Source organism: Narcine bancroftii, chromosome 4, assembly GCF_036971445.1.
Source record: "Narcine bancroftii isolate sNarBan1 chromosome 4, sNarBan1.hap1, whole genome shotgun sequence".
In the NCBI taxonomy this organism is placed as follows: domain Eukaryota; kingdom Metazoa; phylum Chordata; class Chondrichthyes; order Torpediniformes; family Narcinidae; genus Narcine; species Narcine bancroftii.
This window is the reverse complement of record NC_091472.1, coordinates 109,593,207-109,617,877: the sequence shown is the minus strand read 5'-3', so window position 1 is coordinate 109,617,877 and position 24,671 is coordinate 109,593,207. Positions and strand designations below refer to the sequence as shown.

General features: G+C 40.5%; 1 protein-coding gene and 1 long non-coding RNA gene across 13 annotated transcripts in view; both read left to right on the top strand.

Annotated features, from left to right (window-relative positions):
- Window positions 1-857: 857 nt before the first annotated feature.
- On the top strand, window positions 858-4,170 carry foxa2 (forkhead box A2). 2 transcript variants are annotated; one of them, XM_069932395.1, is made up of 2 exons: window positions 858-932; window positions 2,718-4,170. In XM_069932395.1, exon 2 carries the CDS (start codon window positions 2,739-2,741, stop codon window positions 3,915-3,917), a length of 1,179 nt encoding a protein of 392 aa, XP_069788496.1. In that variant the 5' UTR covers window positions 858-932; window positions 2,718-2,738; the 3' UTR covers window positions 3,918-4,170. The 2 variants fall into 2 exon arrangements, with proteins under 2 accessions (XP_069788496.1, XP_069788495.1); XM_069932394.1 differs by lacking the exon at window positions 858-932 and adding an exon at window positions 1,651-1,960.
- A 746-nt stretch (window positions 4,171-4,916) lies between these two features.
- Window positions 4,917-24,671, top strand: part of LOC138760981 (uncharacterized) — a 29,231-nt gene continuing 9,476 nt past the window's right edge. Inside the window, exons 1-9 of one of the 11 annotated variants that reach the window (XR_011356038.1) lie at window positions 5,241-5,368; window positions 6,128-8,130; window positions 9,825-9,899; window positions 12,450-12,556; window positions 13,677-13,801; window positions 13,966-14,136; window positions 14,454-14,628; window positions 14,921-16,404; window positions 18,850-20,753. This is a non-coding gene — a long non-coding RNA (uncharacterized lncRNA). Of the gene's footprint in view, window positions 5,157-5,240; window positions 5,369-6,127; window positions 8,131-9,824; window positions 9,900-12,449; window positions 12,557-13,676; window positions 13,802-13,965; window positions 14,137-14,453; window positions 14,629-14,920; window positions 17,286-17,797; window positions 20,789-24,671 lie in introns of those variants that run through there. The other 10 variants (XR_011356039.1, XR_011356034.1, XR_011356037.1 and 7 more) reach the window with 10 other exon arrangements.

Genomic DNA, 24,671 nt, shown 5'->3' with positions numbered 1-24,671 from the left:
TTATAAGAACACAATGGGAGCTGGAATCATCCGTCTAAAACTACTATTCGATATGACTGTGGCCTGATGTACAATTTGCGTTGATAGCAACGGGTGGCATTGGTTGGTCCGGGCCCCTATTCGTTGTCGGAGAGGGTCTCTTGCACGACTCAGCTGGATTCGCCATGTAATTCCAGTAGGTGATGCTGCTCGGTTTACAGGTTGGCTCCGAGATCTTAACAATGACGTTACGTGTTTTCAAATGTGGAAATGACACCGAACCTAGAGCACTCCTAATATTGAGTGTTGCGTGAAAAGGGAAACGCGGCACACAAAAAACACCCCGCAGATGCAGGCATTCAGAAATAAAATTCTGAAAGTTGTCAGTGGGTCGGACAGCGTGCGGAGCGAGAGAGAGAGAGAGCCCGCCAGGAATGAAGCTCGACGGCACCTGGAGACGCCGAACTCTACAGATAGAGTCAAGGCTGCAGCCTGTAGCGTAACTTAATTGTGGGAGTTTCGCACTCGATAAAAGAAAGAAAAATCTGCCCCCCAAAAAGGAGCAACATCGGCCTCTGACGTGTCGGGGGACCTGCCAGGAGCTGAATCTGCCTCCCGCAAAATGGAGTTACATGAACTGCAAACGAAAAGGTCAATTAAATGAGTTCGGTTTGTTTATTAATTGTTGCTCAAACCAGAGGGAGATGTCGGATCCGCAGAGTGTCCGCAGGTGGTGCATGGCGCAGGCGATCAGTTAACCCATCAAGTTTCAGGACACTCTTTAAAAAGTTGTGGATTCGTGAAACGTCAATTGATAAACACACACACGTGGGTGAATGAATTCAATATACAAAGGTTGATCGGTTATAACGCATTGGACGGCATTATAATTGACTATAATCTAAGGCAATGTGGTCACTGTGTTTCGGAGGTTTGCACTTCATTCAACAATAGTAAGTCGAAGTTTTTTTTTCCCCAACATCGGCAGTTTTTAGTCCATATTGTTGATCAGGGAAGGCGAGTCTGCATTTTCAGTGCAGTCTATTCACATGAAAGAGTTGTATATTGCAACACCAATGCTAGACTCCTGAGCACGCGTGTTTTCAATTTCTCTCGAATGTCTCCCCCCCCCCCCCCACTAGCCACCACCCCCCCCCCCCCACGCCCCTTCATCCCTTTCGCAATGAAACATTTTCTCCTGGCGTAACCTTGACAGGGACTTGCGGCCCAGCATTGGTAAACAGGATGCTCTGAAGGTGGTAGCCAGTGAAAGAAACCACGTGTGTTCAGATCACTTTTGTGAACCAACGGTTACCTTCTCGTTCCGAATGTCCGCCCAGAAACAAAATGTTCATTCGATCCACAAATTAAATCATGGGTGAATAATGTGTCGCTGTGCATCATGTGTATCACGTTAAAAAAAATCCGACTTGTAAATTATGGTAACTTCGAAATAGTTTTTAAACTCCAGTAATGGAACAAATCGGATTAACGTTTAATGAATCTATTCAAACGTTGCCTTTTGATGCTCTTGGCAGGTGTACAATGGAGGGCTAGAATCGAATAGACTCACGCCTAGGTGTGAGATGATTATTCAAATAGGCTGCAAATAAATTGGGATTGGCGATTGGTGTGGCGCGCACACAGCTATATCACAGTTCACCGCCAGCCACCCACGTCACTTCAAGCCACTGTCATCACGAGCTGCTTCGGATCGCTCCTGGCGGCAGTTTACAAGAGCCAGCACTTTTCAAATAACCTATTCCGCAATCCAACACAGGGGGTGATCCGTCGCCCAGGCTCTGCTTTTAGGAGGAACTTTTCTCTCTCCCTCTCTCTCTCTCTCGCTCACTCACTCACTCCCTCTCTCTCTCTTTCCCTCCTGATACCTCTAATGCATTCTACCTCCAGTATGCTAGGCACAGTGAAAATGGAAGGGCATGAACACACAGACTGGAGCTCCTACTATGGAGAGCCCGAGGTAGGTTTCGGCGCAAAAAGCAATCCTCTTTATGTACAAGATAATATTAGCCTTAAGATAATATTAACTTTGTGATCAAATATTGACTTGCGGCGCCTCCAATTCCTCCTCGATTTGCACGCAATAGTCTTTAAACAAAGTTCTATTTGGCTAAAATAAAGTTTCGTTTGTGCATTTAAATACTTCTAAAGCGCTGGAGACATAACTTATTCAACTTTTCTTTGCTCGGCGATTATGTTCCGTATTATTTACGGAAAACCAGACGTTGAGTTTCGCCTTGACTGTGCTGGAATATATTAGTGAATGTTTATTAAAATTCGCCGGCTGTTTGGGCTATCTTTTAAATTATTCTTCATCTGACGCTGGGCTTTACGATGCTTATTTTATTTTTGGCTAAAATCGTGATGTTAAATTGATACAAGATGTCCATCGTTTCTTTTTTTAAAAAAAAGCTAAACCTTCTGATCATTGGGAGTTTGAGGTAGAAATAGTAACGTGGATCGGTATAATTTCAACAGTAAGAGCTAGGGTTATCCTAAGTTTCTTGGCGGGTGATTGTTTCATGATTATCACACCCGATGAACTTTTATTAACAAGTAATAAATAAATCCAACAAAGGTGGCTTTTGATTATTGTGAACAGTGTTAATATAGCAATGGAAATTTCGCTGTCATATCAAACTCGTGATGAAAAGAATGCAGTGTTTAATACATTGGACTGTTTCCTGTTATTGATTGTTTTATTTTTATTCTTGAAGGGTTATCCCTCAGTGAGCAACATGAATGCGGGGATTGGAATGAACGGCATGAACACTTATATGAGTATGTCTGCAATGGGCAACACGTCCAACATGACAGCGGGATCCATGAACATGTCTTATGTGGGAACCGGCATGAGCCCGGCAATGACCGGCATGTCTCCTGGAGCGGGGGCAATGAACGGCATGGGAGCCGGCATGACCGCCCTTAGCCCAAGCATGAGTCCGATGAGCGCGCAGGCCGGATCTATGAACGCGCTGACCTCCTACACCAACATGAGTATGAGCCCGATGTATGGTCAATCCAATCTCAACAGATCAAGGGACCCCAAGACCTACCGCCGCAGTTATACCCACGCAAAGCCTCCTTACTCTTACATCTCCCTCATCACTATGGCCATCCAGCAATCGCCCAGCAAGATGTTGACCCTGAGCGAAATCTACCAGTGGATCATGGACCTCTTTCCTTTCTACCGTCAGAACCAACAGCGCTGGCAGAACTCCATCCGTCACTCTCTTTCTTTCAATGACTGCTTCCTCAAAGTCCCGAGGTCTCCGGACAAGCCGGGGAAAGGCTCTTTCTGGACCCTACACCCCGATTCTGGCAATATGTTCGAGAACGGTTGTTACCTACGGAGGCAGAAGCGCTTTAAATGCGAGAAGAAGCAAGCACTGAAAAGCTCCCAGGACCCCAGCAGGAAAGCCTCCGAGGCGAGCTCCACGGGCAGCGGCAACAGCAGCTCGGAGAGTAGCGCCGGCAACGAGTCGCCCCATTCCAGCGGCTCACCGGGAAGCGAGCAGAAGAGGTCCATGGTAGATCTCAAGCCGCCCTCCACTCTCAGCCCCGACCCTACTCATGCCAGTAACGCGGTGTCGCAAGCCCAACAACATTTGATGCATCACCCACACCACTCGGTTCTGTCCCACATCCCTTCAGATGCGCAGGGTCACCTCAAACCAGATCACCACTACTCATTTAACCACCCATTCTCAATAAACAACTTAATGTCTTCCGAGCAACAGCACCACAAAATGGACTTGAAGGCTTACGAACAGGTGATGCATTATTCTAATTATAATTCCCAAATGCCCGCCAATCTCCCAATGACCTCCAAAACGGTCTTAGAATCTTCGGCCATTGTGAACGACACGTCTTACTACCAAGGTGTGTATTCTAGACCTATTATGAACTCCTCTTAAAAAAAAAGCGACCCATTAACATGGACTTTGCCAACGGTGTACATTTGTAACAATAATTATATTAAAAAAAATAACGTTGTTTGTGGGTAAGCATTCGGAAAATATTTTTGATGTTTTCAAACTGTTTGATGTCAAGTTGTTTAGCCTTTTATTTAGGAGGGAGGGCAAGTTAGATTGTATTGCGCGGGGAGCACTGTTTTAAATGTTTGTGTTTAATACAGAGAGGGTCGGAATAAAGGCAACGTACCCATTATCTTTCTGTGTACAGTTTAAAATGCACCCAGCAACTTCCCTACTGAGGACCAAAACGAGCAATCGTTTCCTTTTCTGCAAAACAACAAAAAAAGAAACACGAAGGAACGTTGCTTCCATTTTTACAAAAAAAAAATCTACGAGTAATTTATGGTTTGTGTATGTTTTATTTATGGCTTGTAAGCGTTTGTTTTGGTAGTAGACTACCGAAATTTCAGAATATATATATATATTCGAAAGAAATGTTAAGTGTTGGATGTACACAACTAGTTCTGTCAATTTCAGTGGTGAGACTTCTCGCTGTCCAGTTAGCTCCCGTTTGCGAATAAGGTTCATAAATTGTTGCACTTTTGGTAATTTCAAAATATATCCAAAACGCCATAATCCTGGGAGCCAACGACATCATAATTCCCATTTTGTTATACGACCTTAAGGTGACTTAATTTATTGTTAAGCTGTAGATTTTAGTGCAGAGGATTTTTTTTCTTTTGTTTTCCGTTGTAAGAAATATATTAAAAAAAGTTTTTCCTCACTTTCGCGTTGAAATGTTAACATTTTATAAGACAAGTGTAACACACACACACACGCGCGGGCGCGTATTTTCCTCGGGTTAAACAACCTGTGATTCACTTTGTTAAGTTCCCCTCGAACACTGTTCGTACTCTCCAATTCCTTCAAGTGACGGCGTCCGGGGGTTGGCGGGGGGGGGGGGGGTGGTCCTGGAATTAAAAGAGATTCTTCTATCAATAAAAGGGCATCGTCTAGTTGCGCTAACCAATTCGGCACGGTTAAAAAAAAAAATTCCACACCCAAATTCGGATGTTAGAATTTATTCGATATTTTCCCAATTATTTTTATGTTGCAAATAATGTTTTAACACCGCTAACTAAATACTAACCTAACTATCCTCACTTTCGGAGTGATTGGCGGGACTGTGCATTTTGTGCTGGGTGACGAGAACTTTAATAAGGCTGTGTCGCTCCCCAGGTAAGAGCTTTCGTGTATTTTTTAGGAATTAGTGTCGCGGGGAGTGGGGGTGGGGGGTGGTTATGTGCCGATTTGTGTTTTCCTGTCATGGTGCTGTTGCAATCGGGAAGTTTGGCGCCAGGTATAGGGTTGGTCAGTCTGCCTCTCTTGTCTCTGGTTCGTTTTTTAAACTGGTGTAAGTTTCCCGAGTGAGAAAAGCTTCAGTGGAAAAGGTATTTAAAAGGAATGTTTAACTTGCATCAATTGAGTCAGTTTTTAGCGTTGACTGACAAACACTCTCCCTATTAATTTACTGCTAAATTTACATTAATATGGTTTAATATTTGTTCTGCCACGAAGCGACGCAAGTAATACACGAAATTTATTAATCTATTCATGTTGTAAGAACGGGAACGTGAAAAGCTCGTGAATGCTGTTTCACAAAGATGGTTATTCTCTAACTTCGTTATGTGCCTGCACATTATCTAAACCTCAGATTCTGGTGATAATCGAGTTATCTTCGTAGATAATGGCGGGTCTGGCTGAATTCTCTCCAACAGCTGAATGCGATCAGACAGATATAATTGTTTCATTACATTGGGCCACTTACCCGCAATAGACATGTTATACATGGCGCAATTGAAAACGTTAATGCAATAATATGGTATCTTGAAATCCGATCATATAATTTGCTATGATACTCCCTGACTTTTAATTTAATTACGAAAAAAATACTAATTTGGCAGCTTCCCTGTTTAACCATCAATCTCAGCTAACTTCTTCACACGCCGTGTAGGTATTTCAGTAATATAACTGTAGGCTGCATTATGAAAGTGCATGGCGTGGCGTTCATTTGAATTATTAAAATTGCCTTTCCCCACCTTTCAAGCAGCTTAAAATAAATTGAGGTAATATGAATTGATTTCTGCATTATGAAAATTCAGCTCTTTTGACATATCAGGCTGTGCTTAAAATGATTGTACCCTTGATAGGTAGGATTCGGAGGATGGACTGGAGAACCCTGTTTCATTCAGTCATTCGGCCCGCATCGTTGTTGAGTAACATAATGCGCCCATCAGTTCTCGCCTGGTTCTGTGCTGATCTAGGCTGACGTGGTAATATCGTGGAAGTGAAAGCAGCAAGACACGACTCACTTCATTTTACAAGAAATAAAGATTTGAATTGCAGTAACCTGCAAACACGGTGTTAGAGCGAACTTTATAATCATCCAGGCACCGAGCCAAATACAAGTGTCAGGGTAAACGGCAGAATATTATGTACCTGTTTGCAAAACATTAACTATTTATTAGATGACATACTGAAACTTTTGTTTCACTTTACATGAATCAGTTTAAGGGTGATAGCTCTGTAACCCCCGAAGACCAAAGACGAGGTATAATGTCGATTTTAAAAGCTGCGGGATTTAACATATTAACGAATGCACCTAATTAGATCGGGGCCTCGCAAAGTACAAAGCTACAGGGATCGGTTCCGTTGTTCACTTCAAATGATCCCTGATATCGCGCTTAAATTTTATGTTTCCTACATTCGCGAAATACATAACAGCCCCAGCCCATTTCACACTAAAAAAAAATGACTTTATCGACAAGGTGCAGGCGTTGAAACCTTGCTTATGCTGCGCTTTGCAGTTCTTTTTCACCACCCTTGAAGCAGATGGTGTCGGTATGTTGCCGACGTTAGTGCAAACTGATAACCGCGACATCACACTTATTTCGCAGTGTGATTCATTGAAAGGGAGCATCCTGCCATGGGGGAAATGATAAATAAGAAGTCTGCAGTGGGCGATGTGCGTGACCTCGACAGACCGTTGAGAGCACGTGAAATTACCACTTGTCAATATATTAAAGGAGTTGGTTTCGGAATCTTGTGTAAGAATTTAGAGACGCGATTCTCAGGATTAAGCAGCAAAAATGTTGGGGTTTTTTTTAACTATGGGCGTTGGGTCAAATTGCTGTCATTTTCTCTTTACCCACGCGCCAATTAAGTGTATGGACTTCGGTTGGACGAAAAATAACTACATAACCCCCTTCTAATTCCACATTGTTCCAACACGCCGCTGCACCGGCAATTGTCCAGGAACGACTTCTGCCTCGCTCCTCGGACACACACGTCGCGAACCAACCATGAAATTTGTTTCGTTATCAACATAAAGGCCTCCCGCAGCGAGACAGAAATGAGCCAGCATCGGCGACAAGGACTTGTGAATGCGACGCTCTAACCCGCGTGTTCCACATCACAGGACTATTGTCAGGGGGCCTTTTTAAAACTACTTAAAAATGTCTCTCACTTGAATGACTAGGGCAGATCAGTTGTCGCTTTACATCGAACTTTGACGCTGTACAATATAATTACATAGTGGGCGTCTTGAATAATAAGCGGAAGTATATAAACATATATTCTAAATACAGAAACATTCATAAAACGCGTCCACGCGTTCAAATATATGAAGCCTCACACACACACGCACATACATAGACGCACACACACACACGCACACATACATAGACACACACACACACACACACCCAATCATTTCCCTAAACCGCGCGAAGCCATTTTATATTACAAGTTCCTCTATTAAAGATTTGCTGTTTTTGCTTCTGTTCAATCCACCTTCAGTTCAAACGCCATATTTTATGCTGAATGATATTACATGTGGTCGATGAATAAATCGAGTAAAGTAAACACTAAAATCTATTTTTCTATTGCACGTCACACTTCATCCAGTTTCCACAGGTATCCGTTACTCCTTATTTTTCGTGCGACGTATTTCAAGGAATTTTATGACACCGATCAATATCTTGGTAAAATAATCATATTTGGACCTGGCCGGGCACTGAAATCTTTGCTTTGTGCTAAAGTCAACACTGGCAGTGTTGAGCTCAAATAATCCTGCATTGCCTCGACTTCTTTACAGTCAGAAGGCTGCTTTCATGACTTGGACTAGCATCGTGGTTGGACCCACAAGCACCAGGTAAGTTCACCGCAAAATGCGCGTGCATTTAAGGTTTAAAAGGAAATGCCAGGGATAATGTAAAAACTGATTCGAAATCTTTCTCACCAGTATCTAGGTCTCATTTGTTAGTGTTACATTTTCTCGATCGGACAACAAGACCACAGTAATTAAGATTGTTACACATTTCCACATTTGTTCAGGGATTTTTGGTTAGCTTTAAAAGGACTGCGATCAAATTGAAATCAAATGCAACTAACCACTCAACTTGCACTCAATAACTGTGCTGGGATTTTATCTTAAAGCAAGATTATTTCAGATTGATAGCAACCAAGTATTAAATTTGTTTGTAAGGATTGTAACTCAAGTAGGCCACTTATTTTCGAAAGGAGAGCGCCCCCCCCCCCCCCCCTTCAAGAAGCTATTTGAGTCCCTGGTTGCTTTTCAGTGAAAATTAACATCCGGAACTTTGTTGACCTCTCTGAACAGATAAACGTAATAACGAAACGATGCGCCTTTTAATTGGATTTAACAACTTAGTAATGTTCACACCAGAGATTTATTGTAATCGAATTGATTCAAAAATAAACCCGAATATGTCTAATAGACAATGTACTCTAGAAATATATATAATGTTGGGTGGACAGAATGAGATGGGTGGGGGGGTTAGGATGGATGCATAGTTAATTAGAGATAACAGATTTTCAAGGCATTCATCTTTTGAAGTAGTGATTATTGATGAGAAATCCATTGTTTTAAATAAGTGGCGTACGGGGAATTGGAGATGGTTTTTTTTTATCTCTGAACAATGCATTATTTTTAAACAGATAAAGCAAACCGTCGTCAGATAATGGTGAAGCAGAAAGCAGCTCGGGGAGGGTACATTTAGATCGGGAAGAGGGATTCCTGTTTCCCGAATAACTGCGATATGAAAGCGTCGTCCAAATAACAAACAAATCGCACTTATCTCCAAACTTGATCTTCAGAGAAAACGTTAGATCGAACCCACACATCCCCAAATTTTCCAACGTGCTTCCTTGACGAATAAATAGATTCAAGACAATTTAGTCTCTGGCCTCAAAAGCACAAAGAAACGAAATGTCTGAATGTTTAATCTCCATTGTATTTTGGTTTGTTATTCGGCATAAAATATATTTTTAAAGTCAAGGATTTTTAAAGTCAAAAAGTACTCTGTTTCCAACTCTCTGATCAATTCCGGCAAATTTATTGCAATATTTTATCAGCACCGTTGCTCAACAAACCCGCTACCCCATCCATGTTAGAGCGTGTTCACCTTAACATCAAAATAAGCCTAATTTAGTTTCTAATATTCCATCATTGTTATTCTTTAGTTCGTTAAATAAACCTGACAAATCTTTTTAATTTAGCTTCCTGAATAATTAACAGCGATCTCATATTAACTGTTCTGTGAGGTACCAGTTAGATTCATATTTTTTAAAACTGATTAAAAGACAGTGGAGGCCTTAAATGAATATGTTCATCTCGAAAACCGACAACGCGTGTGAACGACCGCATTGTCACTGTTGGGTTAAGCATATACAGACAAACCGGAGTGAAATTCGGGGAGATCAATTCTTACATGATAGCTTCGGCAGTTTTAATCAAATCAAGGCAACAAAACGCGAACTCTTTCTCATTCCTAAAGGAAAATAATTCTGTACCACCTTTTAATTTTAAAATGTTGCATTTTCTAGGTGGAACACATAAATTATGAAGAGAAACCAATATTAATATTATTGAGAGTGAGTTCCAAAATAACCGATAAATAGGCAAGTATTCCTTTTACTACTGTATTATTCTATTTTCGATAAAGAAATATAAGAATTTATTTGAACGTGGAGTCATAAATACCAGCCGGCATCCAGCAGAATTTATACAATCATCCAGGATCAAATTATGCTTTCATCAATCTACCTTTATAATGAGGGTAGGAGATATAACCAGATCAGGGTCAGACCATTGAGGGCGCTAGGTTGGGGATCTCTCCCACAAAATTAGAAATCGCTTGTTCAATTAATTACTTTAAATACAAGATCGATTGGGAATGGTTTGCCAAAGGTATCACAGGCTATCGAGCCGAGGTGAACGCTTTGATTTGGAATGTAGTAACACTAGATCATTCAAATGTGGGTTGGGCTGCAAGGGTAAAAGGCCCCCGCTGGCACGACATTGCCATCTAGTTAAACCTCATGGTCTGCTGGGCAGCAGCGATCCCTGTTCTCCTGCACGCTTATATGGATTACCTAAGGCACTGGAGAGATACCACCAACATTGTCTTCGATAATCCTCCAGATCCACTGGAAGGATGTGCTAACAAATGTCCTCTCCGTGGCCTCCATCCTCAGCATAGAGGTTTTCACACAGTCAGGCAGCTTCGATGAACAGGCCATGTAGTAAATGCATGGCCATCTTCTGATTCCGAATGCAAAGACTCCGTACTACACTCCATCATGGCATTAGATTAGATTGTCAGGGCGGCTCGGTTAGTGTAACGGTTAGCGCAACGCCTTTACAGCATCAGTATAAGGAGTTTATGCGTTCTCCCTCTGCGTGGATTTCCCACGGTGGGGGGGCTTCAAAAACTTACCAGAGTTTGGGGGAGTAAATTGGGAAGCACGGACTCGTAGGGCCGAATTGAACAGTTACCATTCTGTATGTCTAATTTAAAAAAAAAATAACAAGTAAGCATTGGGAACAAAATAAGCGGTCTTCCGGGGACTCCCAGTTCCCCAATCCCGTTCAGAATGGAGAAGGGTCATTCAACATCTGGAATCCATTTGTTGGAAGCATGGAAAAGGCCAGCATAAACGCCGGGAAGAGCGCATCATCTTCCAAACTGCAAACCAGCCCACCAAGCCACACATTCTGCCCCACTGGCCTCGACATTCACCCTAGAACCCTCAGAAATAAAGCCATCTTCGATTAAAGGGAAGTTCCTGAGGATCATTCGGACTCTTTCTTTCAATCAGTTTGTCTATTCTATTCTTTCTATCTATCTATATATTTATCTAATTATCTATTTATCTATCTGTGTTTCCATTCATCCATCCTGTGTATGTATGTATCCATCTATCTATCTATCTATCTATCTATCTATCTATCTATCTATCTATCTATCTATCTATCTATCTATCTATCTATCTATCTATCTATCCATCCATCCATATGTGACATCTCCTGCACTATATAAGAATATGACTGATTTTTGAAACTTCAGTGAGGGCGGATTTACGTCATGCAATATATCATTTGTTTCTGCAGTACAGATGTTGCTGTGCTTTCCCTCTCGCTCTCCGTGGCACCCAGACGTGATTTAACTTGTCATATTTTCAATACATGACCACTTCTGTGCAGGACACGCTGAAAGGGTAATCGTTCTTAAATAATTAATACAGTTCTATTCCTCTAGTAATGCAAGTCCTCGGATTTGTCAATTACTGGTCATTAAATGAGTGTATACCCACGTACTTCATTTCCCATCCTTTGACGGAGAATAACCTTTTGTCAAACCCTCTCCAGCATTGAATTAAACACAACTGGCCTTTTGATATCTAAGTTCAAAGCAGCCCGCTTCTTCCACATAAAAATAAACCCCCTCGTTAACGTTACAGACTTAAGAGTAATATTTCGTGTGAAGGTAGCGCGATTTAATTTTAGATTGATCTCGGGCAGTAAACAAAAGGTCAATCGATTTTCGAAATAAATTTGCGGTAGAACTAAACACAAACCCAAGGAAGGGGAAAAAAATATCGAAAAGGGTAACTCTTCAGAAGTGAACTTGGGTTTGCATAGAAAAATTAAGTTAAATTCTGCTTGGTGTGTGTTTGTGTGTGTGTGAGCGAGTGTGTGTGTGTTTAAAAATACCCGCGCGCACACACACACACACACACACACACACACACACACACACAAACACACAACAGCAAAAGCAATGTGTGTCTATCTATATATTACTATTTATTTGTCATCGTCTCGTCGGCCTGGGACCAAAGAACTTCTAATACCTTTTGATGGGGATTGCATTAATTAGACCGAAAGAAGAAAAGAGAATGGTTCCCGGCCAACGAAAAGAACAAAGTAACACCTTCAAAAGCAGTCATTTCTCTTTTTAACCCTTCAATGCACTAAAAAGTGAATTTCTCCACGCGCATAACTTGCAACCATGGTGCCAAATGACATAAAAAACGGCCTTATGGAAGAACGGGTGACTTTTTTTTCGCGCAGCGAATGGGGTGGAGGAGTTTAATTAGGTTATAATGCGGCGGCGTTTGTATTGGAGAGCAAATCCAGTGTAAAAAAAACGCTTTGTGAATTTCTAGCCAACCCATAAGACAATCAAATCCACATGGAGATTCTCCCAGAAAGATTTGAAATGTCAGAAGCGGCTCCAAATTGTCTTCGTTTGAGACCTGGTACATTATAGACGGTAAGATCGGACGGTACACTGTTGTCGTGGCAACATGACACAGCTACCGTCTATAACAAGGGTCCACTTGATCCGTTTACTTCTGCGGGGCAATTTAATTACATTTTGTACCAGTTATTTTATCTGCATATAATTAGCAAATGTCTCAGGACTTTTTCTTTTTCTCTTTCTTGCCTGGGTTTATAAATAACTTCAGATGTAAATACTTCAGCAAGACATCAGGACACTGCGACTCAATTCAGTGAGTCTCAGCATCGGAATTATATCCTCTGCCATTTCTCATTCCCATGCAAAAAAAAACCACTGGAGCGCCGAAACTATTATTTTTAATCCCCCTTTGGGAAATTCATAACAATTGAGGTCAATAAACAGACAAGCTAACAATGTTTCTTCCAAACGCACAAACTTTAAACCCAATGCTCAAAGTTAATTGCAAATTAAAAGGGATAAGTTCCGATTTAATTTTTTTCCTACATTTTTGCAAATAATTTAATCTAGCATGGTATATTAGACGACACTAATGGACCCCCAGTGTTATGGTCTCTGGGTCTTGGAAGTTGAAACCAAAGTTTGGAAAGTGGAAAGGATGAACTCGAGGTTTAACTGGTTAACCATCCTCGGGAACACCCAAGTTGTGCAGTCTCCCGGGAGACTGAGGGGAGACGAATCATACAAGCTGTAATTCCGCTTTAGCCTATTGCAGGGGTGGGACAGTTCACACTATACCGCATTAACTGATCTTTCTTTTGAAATATTGTTAATCCTCTATTTGGGCAGCGGGAGCATTCGGTAACGTACGGTACATTAAAGCCTCTAAGAGGAAGCGCGATCTGGTTTGGACATTTTCACTTTACACTCTCCACAAACCAGAAATTGATCAACCCGCCAGCTTCTTTCGCCACCGGCAATTGATGCATCTTTTAAAAGCAATATTAATGATTTCTCCACTTGCAACTTGGAGAGAAATCATAGTTTTACGATTTGAATAAAAGCAGCAAGTTTGTTTCATGGGGGGGGGGGGGGCTTTTTCTTTGAATCTTGATTGTGAATTCAAAATAAAACAGCACCTTGAGAATATTACGAATTAATTCAGCATTTTTTCTTTTAATTGTGGCTGCAGGCACCTCGCTATAAGAGCACATTTAAGGCCTTGTTTTAAGCATATCGAACAATCAACTCCAAACGCGCTCTCTTCTGCACCAGTGCAGCGTGCCCCGCTAACCATACTTGACCTTTGGCAATAAGGTAATTAAAGAGCAATTTTTGTGCAGAACGATAAAGAGAACTATTAACGTCTTGACGAGTTTAAAGAGAATCGTATAACAAAGGCGAAAAGGGCGAGAATGGGATTGAAGAGACGAGTGTTTTATATTAAAAGTATTGAAATATTTCTTGTTTTTTTTAAACAGTCTAGTTTTCGCCTATGTGGCGAAAAAACGAAGCGAATTTCCATGGTGACCTAGAAATTGTTTAAACTACTTCTGAAAATAAAGTCGAATGTCGCAGGACCTTTAGCTTCGTTAGTGCAGTGAGCGATCTGTGTGTTAATCTCGTAATCTAAAAGTCACAAGGTCACAAAGGTACCAGTATTCTTTCATGAATACGTTGGCCGAATGGGGCGTGATCTGTTCCGGTGAATTTCTGAGATCTTAATCACGACCTAAATCTTGCACCACGACATTCATGTACCGTGAATTTCATAGAACTTCCCTCCAATGCTTGTCCTTCTCCCCAGTTGTCCCGATTTGTTTTTTCCTCGTCCCCAAGCTAACGATAATGCGGGAATATCCCTGTTTTTTTTTTAAAAAGCGGAATTCGTTTTAATAACACAATAATGTATAATATTTTTAACAAATTTTAAAAAAGGAAAAATTATGTTTCCATTATACTTGCTTAGATTATGTCGTGAAAATGATGGCACATCTTCCGAAGGAATGGGAAAATGTATATGTCATATTTCTGGATAAAAGTGTGCAAGGTGCACCTTGTAAAAAGAAAATTACAGACAAATGTCAATAAAGCGCGACTAAGTACTCAATTCCATACACAAATTTGACACCTTTTTTTCCCAGGTAATATATAAAATGATTTTATTATGGCGGATCACATCACCGCTCTAATTTGTATAGTTTATCATCCTTTTAATTTTTGTTTGTTAACTGATAAGGCCAAAAGAGAGGTCAGCAGTGAAATTATAAACTGTTGCAGCCAAGTGACATATTATTCCAAATATTCTGCATACTGCAAGTTTGTACGAGATTTAATTCTAGCATAACTCTCCATTGAAAGGATTACGCTTGAAATAAGTAGTGTATATAGCATTGCAATTGCATATTATAACCACTTTATTTTTAAAATAATTAGTCACACGAAATAGCGACCAGACGGCGAGAATCAATTCTGCGAGGAAATGCATCTGAATGAATCGAACGATTCTTTTTCTTCAAGGATAGCGAAGACTGTGCGTGCCCCCCATTGCTATGGGCGATTGCATGGATTACTTTCAGATCACAATATGGACATTTTGTTTTGAGTTATTGGCGTTTGATTTGTGGTGGTTGCAGTCGGTCGGGGTGGCGGTGACGCCTTTAAAAAAAATCGATAGCGAAATCGGCCTTCTTATAATACCCGACAGCTGCACTGTATTCCCCACCAGCTGCGTAATATCCTAGACTAGGGTCTTCCGTCGAAAAATTGGCAAGAGATCTGATGTGCGGAGGCAAGTGGGTGGGGATGCACGATGCTCCTAGATCGTTGAAGAATTCACAAATCCCGCACAACTGAAAATACGGTGGATCTTTCCTTTATTTAAAATCATTAATTTCTGGGAACATTTCCATTCTTAACTCGGGGATCATTGGTACCACCGTCAATCTCGATTTTGTACAAACAATTCGTTGCTTGTGAATGTTTGCAACCGGGGGCGGAGAATGGCTCATACTCAGGATTCAGATTTAACCGATCAATCAGTTGATGTAAGCTTCTTGGAAATAATTTAATTTGCATGAGACGCTTAATCTGAATGCCAGTTTTGATATGCTGTGCTGAGGATAAGAGACGAAGAACGAACAGGTGGTGCCTTTGGCATCTGAGTTCCTGCTAACATTTCTGTGTTTTTCCTGATCTCCCTCCTCAGTTTCGATGTTGCCACATTAAAGTCACATCATGCAAACAGATGATATGCATATGTGTATTTCGTGAGTTTGTGAACAAACCCGTGTTGTGGTGCATGTTGTACGGAGACTATTGCACACGAATATTGTTACCCGGTTTAATTGTATTAACTTTCCAACATGCGTTAGTATCTGCTTTCGGTGTATATACTCAAAGCTGCGGTCCGCGTACACAAATTTTATCTTGGGGGATTTGTGCCATCTGTGACGACTTACGAATATTTTCACGAGTTTGAGTCAATGTGTGTGGTGTGTGGGAATTTATGAGGGTCCTATGCAAGCAGGTACCATGAAATTCCGTTTTAATTGTGTATACTGTGTAATATAAATTCTCCTTATTTGAACGTCTTATTTCGTGTGTTTAAGTGTACTCTGCGTGGATACTTAGTATGGACGCTTGCGTGTTTTCTGTTGAGTATGCTGTGTTGTTTGAACGTGTGTTTGTGTTTTGCGAAATACGAATGAGTGTTTTGCGAAATATGCGTGGGTGCACTCAAGTGTTTGTCTGCTTGCGTGCATGAAAGGTGGTGGACTGGACATGTCTATATGGAACTAAAAGCGGCCGATTAACAATGAATTTTGGTAAGAATGAGAGCGGGGCGATGGAGGCAAAAATGATGCTCGGCAATTCCAGTGTACAAAATTTCGGAGAAAGATTTCTGCGCATTTATTCAAGTAAGATGAGACTTGATTCATTCTGCAATTGACCCCCCAGCGACCTTACCTGAGGTTTGGTAAACAGTGGAGTTGCCTTCCATTAGAGAAGTGACAACTTCAACCTCATTTTGCCTCTATTGTAATCTCTTCTGTCGTTTCATTTTTATTACATGACAGGGATAATTTGCAAAATACAGAATAAACAAACCATCCAAGAAAATGTCCGGAATTGACCTTAATATATAATGATCGGCTAAATGCTTCCAAGTCGTTTCAATGCGATTTTTAAAAAAAAATGTTCGCAGCAAAATGGACCTGATTCTATGTGAGGCTTAGTTTGTTTTATGGAAGTTTCACAATGAAGACCCATATTTTTCTCCAGTCATACTTGGGGGTTAAATCTAAATGTTACTTTTCATTCCTTCAAGAAAACTGGAATTCCACCCATTTAGCTTATTTCTCCTGCCATTACTTCCGAGCAATTCATCCTATTAAATTTTTCTAAATCTCATTGATCCAAACACTTTAGCCGCGTGTGTGTGTGTGTGTGTGTGCGCGCGTGCGTGCGTGGGCGCCTTGTCACTGGCATGGGGCAGGGAAGTGTTAATCTATCATACATTTTAGTCAAATATTTGATTCCAACTAGTAAAACTACTAAAGTGTTTGCTCTCCGCTAACTGTTAATACACATTAAAACCTGCTACGAATAATTTAAGCCCGTATACATTTTTTTAGGAGGCTATTCGGGAAGCAAAGAAAGTGACGAGTGAAAACTGTATTTTTAAGAGGAATTTACTTACCAAAATCTAATCGAACAATAATTAAAATTATTGTTTTTATTCCTAAGAAAATTTGCGGCACGGCAAATAGCTACAGATGTCCGCAGTCTGATAATGATAGTAAGTTTATTGTCATATACATTGTACCATGTCCAAATGCAACAGAAGTCTTACTTGCTGCAGCTGAACCGGTACTTCTGTTTTAAAAAGACTACAACGCTTTACGTTAAATTACCTCAGTATGGAAGAGCTAATACAGTATATATAAAAGATTGATGATTAATAGTCACAGTTTCAGTTACTGCAAGGAAAAAAAAAGTAGCTTTCCATCAGTGCAGAGGGATCTTTTTGTGGTCCCGGAGTAGTTTATGGTTAGGGTAGCGTCTGATAGCCACTGGGTTTGGAGGGGGGGGGGGGGGGGGAGATCTGTTTGCACTATGTGGGGCTGCCTTAAGCGATATTTGTACTTAACTGCGTTAACTTGTTGCAATCTGTGGATGAGATGAAGACCAGATAAAAACCCTTGTTAATACTTGGAGATGGGGAGGGAAGGAATAAAGTGGAAATCTATTCTCCGACGAAGTACTCATGTCTTGTATTTTCGAATGATTTTCATGCACAATCTCAACCAGTTATGATCGCGGAAGATAAAAAGAGAGCCTATGTCCACTGAAGGAAACCATGAACAGACATCACGGAGGATGGGCCCAATATGTCCACGTCGGTCATGAAACAGTCGCATACGAACCATCCTAACACTAATTCCGTGAAGGGTTTCTGCCCGAATCGCCGACCATTTTCTTAAATCTCCCACTGATGCTGCTCGAGTTGTTGTGTTCTTCCAGAAGATTGTTCGTTACTCAGCCTCTACCTATTGCTGGTCCGTCCCAACTAATTCCATACTGTCCTCCCCCCACCGCCCCGCAGTTCCCCCTAATTCTGCCACTTACCTACACACGGGGGATAATTTGCGGGCGCCAATTACATGTTTTTGTTCGGAATGTGGAAGGAAACTGGAGAACGTGAAAATACCTCACAGACAGCACTTGAGATCAGAATTAAAACGGAATCGCTGAAGCTATAGTTTAAGAGATTGGGCAAAAAACAAATGGACAAAATGAATGGGGGGGGGGGGGAGGGAGAGAGGAAGCAAGCTCTGTTCTTATAATCTGCAGTATAATCCCTGGAAGAAGTCTTGGAGCATTTCAAGAGCAGAGTTTAAAGGGGGATACCTGACGGCAGATGAATCAGGGAGGGGAGGAAGGAGAGCAGAGCATTGGGACAACTTGGTCGAAGCTTCCAAAGAACCGCACAGGCAGAGTCAAACAATCAATAGCAGCAGGACCAAATGCAGAGCTTCGACCGCCCATTCCCCTCCACACATTGATTAACCTGTGGAGTTCTCCAACAACTCACGTGGATTTAGTTTGTTCCTGGTTCTACATCTGCGCGCTCTCTCTCTGTATCTTGTGTCTCCATAGAAACAAGCCCTTCGGCCCAACCTGTCAATGCCGACCATCAAGCCTATCTATACTAATCCTAATTGTCTGGAGACAGAAGCCAAGGATTCTCCTCTCTTTGCCATTTCTTTCGATAATTCTATGAAATTGTATTTGTGTGTGTGTGTTAAGTAGAACTGAGGCGAAGTTATTCTTGGGTACTGATGGCTTTTTTCAATTCCCAGACAGAGGAGATGGGAAGCAGCAGTAACCCGGACTTATAAATTCTGCATTGACATTTTAGCTACAGTTCTCGGCAAATGAAGGACAGTCACAGCAGGCGGCCTCAAGATCAACCGATGGCGCCCATCGGCTGCAATTGAATGTTGGCAAAGCCACGAAGGGTATGGGACTCGGTCCCTTGAGGTGCAATACACGGCTTGTTTAGCTCTGCTGCAACTTACAGTCAACCCTCTCTTCACCTCACTATACTTCTACACTAGTTCCCAGCTGTTAACCGCTGGATAGTTTCAAATTATCCCTTCATTTCAGGTACAGGTACTCTGTTACTCGTATGGTACCTTTGCTTCTCCTCAATGGTATCAATGCATTCATTTTTAAAAGAACCCGTTCTAAACCACCCGGGCGGCGTTCTCCAAGGAATTTATTGCAGAATGTCTAGGTACTCCAACAACGAATTTCATGCCTTGTTCATGACAATAAAATCTGAGGTTGATTCTCATTCTAATGTTGATAGCTGGACCTCCCCATTAATTACTTGACCGACGGGGCAAAATGGTTTGGCAATTCTATCCTGAGTTACATCATTGTTTTCTGAGCAAGATTTCGCATTCCATATTGTTGTTTTCATTTTGCAAACCGATTCCAGAAAGAGACAATTATAATACGTTTCAGTGTTAACTATATCATCCAGTAGCTGCTTGTAATCTTTTGAAACGAATATGGCTATAATCAATTGCTTCAAATCGTACTGCTATTCAGTTTCTGATTATGAAAACATCAAAACCAAAGCTGATCTGTTAAAGAATCTCACCCGTGGAACGCAAAAACCCTTGTCTTAAAATACAGCTTAATCAATTAATTCCATCTTTCAGGAATCGATCATTCTGTCTGTCTGCTCCCGCAGGTACTGTGGGGATACTTACATCGTTCTTTTTGATTTATTGTGTCTGCTTTCTAAAGGGCTACCTTGTTTTTTTTTGTCATTGATATTGAATAACAACCACACCCCTCTTCCAAAGAAGATGCCCTGTTGTCAAATCAGGAGATAAAAATCCACCAAACACAAAGAAAATAAATTCTACTTCATCGTAGAAACTTATCATGGTAAGTTCCTAATCTACTAACTCCAACGACACTTTTTCATCCAAAACTAAAGAATTACAAAAGGGCAAAACTAAAGCCCTGAGAGCACTTATGGTTAGTAGAGTAGGACATAGGTTATATAGGTGTCTGATGATCAAGGTAGATTCGTTCAGGTAGAGTTGAGGAGTGATTTACTGGTTGTTTTGTTTATAATTTTTCACATTGGTTTCACACTCTGGTTTCACAAAGTCCAGTATTCTTCCTCGCAATCGCACTCCGCTACCTGAACTCCGACTGCCAAAGAGACTACAAGTACAAATAAACAATATTTGTACAATGTAAATCGAATGACAAGAATTTTCACCACATTCTCAGGACTGGTAAAAGTTCAGGAAAACATCAGTGAAATCCATCCACGCACACACACGTACAGACACTTGTTATTCACATTAATTTGCCTCTACAAAGCCCAGGCCATCACATAAATGAATGATTATCGAATAAATCAGAATTCACCCCTTAAGCCAGCCAATATAAGAGTGTAGCTTTCACTTTCCGCCTTTTATCAAGAATATCTTGTTGCTATGCCGTACAATAAATGAAAATATGTTCTTACATTTCTAGCATAATAAATTATCATTATAATTGAAGCCTTGCAATTATATGGTTACATTTCATAATCTGATACTGTATAATTAATGATCAATAATTAGGTTAACAAAATTTTTGACAATTATACAGCATATCTCCTTATTAACATCATAATTTGATTTATATTTTGTATTTAATTATATATTTTGAAGCACTGTTAAACATTTGATTTAATAAAGTTCTGCATTGTTTCATATATTCGTATATTTTTTTTACGATTTTATTATAGTTGCCTCAAACATTTAAATAATATCTTTATGCTATGGATTTTGATATATTTTTTGTATATTTTTCCATGTTTATGATTGTTTATAAAATTGCAAACATGTAGCACAATTATTCTATCAGTTTCTGGTTATTTGACCAATTTTTCTCCCTTTGAAATTCTGACCTGCCTTTTGTAATATTTTGTATGTTGTTTCCATTTACAATAATAAACATGTTCAAAGTTTGCTCCCAAGTTGCGTGAGAGCTTATCAATTGCACAAGTGACTTGTTTTCAGTTCGATGATTGATGTTTTCAGCTATTTGGTTTCTGCAACAGTTTGATGTATTCATTTGAGTGATATTCATTTCTCATTATTCTTGAAACTGATCTTTTCCCTTTGCAATGCAACATTCTGTTCACAGAAAGGAATAGGAACAACATCAATGAGTTATACCTTAAACGATTTTCAAAGAATCTTCTGAGACATTCAATGTTTAAAGATAGAGAAAAAAAAATTATTACAGTCCATTTAGTGTTACTTACCAAATAAACATATTTTAGGAGCTTGCCCCTGACTCAACAAAGATGAATGGCAGAATAATAACACTTTGTGCATATATATATATATTAATGTTGACAAAAGCTATCTTTGAATTGAGTTTCTAGTAACATTTGTTAACTTTACTTCAGCCATTTTATTTTGTAAAAAATATGTCCTCTCCAGATTTGATGGAATATATTTTTGTCAAGACTGTAGAACTTGCAGAATGGCATTGCAATCTGTCAAAACAGGGATTGGAAGATATTGTTTATTTGTAATCTTAAACTTAAAAATCATTATATTTATTAGTCGGTTTTCTCTTTACTTTGGAATAAGCTGCTAGTGTTGGGAGATACAATTAGATGCCTCCCTCTGTTTTCCTGTTTCCTGTTTGAATCATGCAAAGAATTTGTAGCTTTCTTTAGCTTAACACTGATTTTATTAATCCAATCAACGAAAGATTACCATGGCAACTAACAACAGAAAAGATGCAGCAATGGCTGCTTTTTGAAAGGCTCCTCAAAAGGAAGATGCTTCAAAGAACATTGAAGGAATAATATGTCTGCTTTTCTTTCAATACGTATTGCAGCAGTGCCTATGCATTATAACATAGACAGAATTGTCCAAAAAAGCAGAAAAAGTCATCCATACATTCATATTCTCAAATAAATCATTGTTGAACAAGCTTCAACCTTATTTTCTATTTTCATTGCTACTTTAGCATATTATTTTTTAAAAAGTGCTACAAAATTTATAAGGTGCATTGGTTACAATGCAATAATATTTTTGAAATTGTATTTGATGCTAGAAGTAATTTCAAGATTAGAACTATGCCAATCTACATTTGTGTTTCTCATACATTCACTATGCTAGATGTGGAGTCAATGGAAAGATCCAAGTGCAGTCCAAGTATTTTCCTCTAGAAGAAATTAACTTTAAGAAATTGCATGCAATTCCCATCAACCATTCTTTCCATGGTAGAATAATATGTCTAGAGTTTTTTTTAAATCAGGAGGAGAGTAGGTGTCCATTAAAGAGATGGAAAACAGAAATAAGTGAGAATTATGGATTTCAGCTTAATTTAAGATGCAACATGATGCCTAATCCATTCATAAATGCATTATGGATCTTTTTGTAGGGTTGTGAATTAACCTCAATAACTACTCATCTTAGCCTTTCTACCCACTTGTTGAAGAAAGTTCTGATCTACATGAGGGAACCATACAGATTTATCAGAGTGACTTTTGAAGAGTTAATGCACAAGAAGAGATTTAATCATATTTTGCTGGCATTGTGGTGAGCACAGGAAATAAGTGGTGTTGAAAATGCTGAAACATTTCCACGGGACAGGAGCAGTGACTGCATTTCCTCTTCGGGAGGAATTCAGAACCAGGGAGCATGAGCTTTCTCTCCACAAGATTGAAAATATTTGTTTAAATTGAAACTTTCAAGATGTAGCTTCATAGTTTATTTTCAGGTAAGGGATAAATCAAAGGAGGAAAATAGATTGCGATACTCATCACCAATGATGTAATTAATTGTACAACATTTATGATGTATAATATGATGTAAATGGTTTATTTTTGCACTTTCATTTACCCAAACATAACGAAGGAAAATTCACATCTAAACTACAGGATCAAAGGTCAATTAATTACTTCCTAAACTAAATGTTTCCACTTCAAAAAAGCTCTCCTGCTTCCAGTCCCTTATGCTTTGATGCTGCTTTAGTTAATTGACATTCTGTGTCATCAAAATGAAAATCTGTTTGTTTTGAGCAAGACCATTACTACCATTCTGATAAAAAAAACTAGCTATATTTTTTGTGATACTGCTGTGATGTCTAAGGCTCTGTTAAGTGCATCACCATTCATCCAGTAAATATAATTATTTGTGTTGAAAATGCCATTTTCCAAATCACCCATGTGAGCTCTAGTGTGTCCAAAATGAGCACAGGCAATAGGACCACGTAAGATTTTAAAAGATAGTCTATAAAATAGCTTAGTTCCCTCGTTCCTAAATCTGTTCAGTTAGCACTGTGGGATGGATTCTGAAAGATCAGTTGCAAATACGGCAGACAAAAAAAAAGATATCTTGGAACATTATTCCTGAACTACAAATAGGGATTGAAATCCAATGATTGTAAAAGGTTAAACATTTTACTCCTTTTTTTTGAAACTGTAGTATTTAAAATATAAAATGTAAAAAAAAACTATTTGAAGACAAACTTTCTCCCTCCAAGATTAAATCACATGTTATTGGAATAAAAAAAGGTAACTAAAAAAAAAACAGCTGAAAAGATTGAGGCAAAAGGCATACTAAGGAGCCTATTTTATCTCCCTTTCTCTCTCTCTCTCTCTCTCTCTCTCTCTCTCTCTCTCTCTCTCTCTCTCTCTATATATATACACACACACACAGTGTGTGTGTGTTTGTGTGTGTGTGGGTGCATGCATGCATGGGTGTGTGTGTGCGTGTGTGATGTGTGTGCTTGCGTGTGAGTGTGTGTGCGTGTGTGCATGCATGTGTGTGCGTGTGTGTGCATGTGTGTGTGCGTGCGTGCGCAGGCGTGCATGTGTGCGTGCGTGCATGCATGCATGTGCGTGCATGAGTGTATGTGTGTGTGCGTGCGTGTGTGCTCATGCGTGCATGTGTGTTGCGTGCGTGCATGCACGTGCGTGTGTGTGTGTGCGTGCGTGAGTGCGCATGCGTGCATGTGTGTGTGCGTGCGTGCATGCATGCAAGTGCGTGCATGTGTGTGTGCATGTGCGTGCGTGCGTGTGTGTGTTCGTGCATGTGTGTGTGTGTGTGTGTGCTTGTGTGTGCACGTGTGTGTGCTTGCGTGTGAGTGTGTGTGCGTGTGTGCATGCATGTGTGTGCGTGTGTGTGCATGTGTGTGTGCGTGCGTGCGCAGGCGTGCATGTGTGCGTGCGTGCATGCATGCATGTGCGTGCATGAGTGTATGTGTGTGTGCGTGCGTGTGTGCTCATGCGTGCATGTGTGTTGCGTGCGTGCATGCACGTGCGTGTGTGCATGTTTGTGCATGTGTGTGCATGCGTGTGCGTGTGTGTGTGCACATGTGTGTGTGTGGATGCATGCGTGTGTGTGTGCATGTGTGTGTGCGTGCGTGTGTGCGTGTGTGTGTGCTTGTGTGTGCACGTGTGTGTGCATGCGTGCGTGTGTGTATGTGTGCATGTGTGTGAGTGTGTGAGCATGTGTGCGCACGTGTGTGTCTAGTGTGTGCGCGCGTGTGTGTGCGAGTGTGCGTGTGTGTGTGCGTGTGTGTGTGCACGCGTGTGCGTGCGCGTGCGTGCGTTTGTGTGCATGTGTGCATGCGCGTGTGT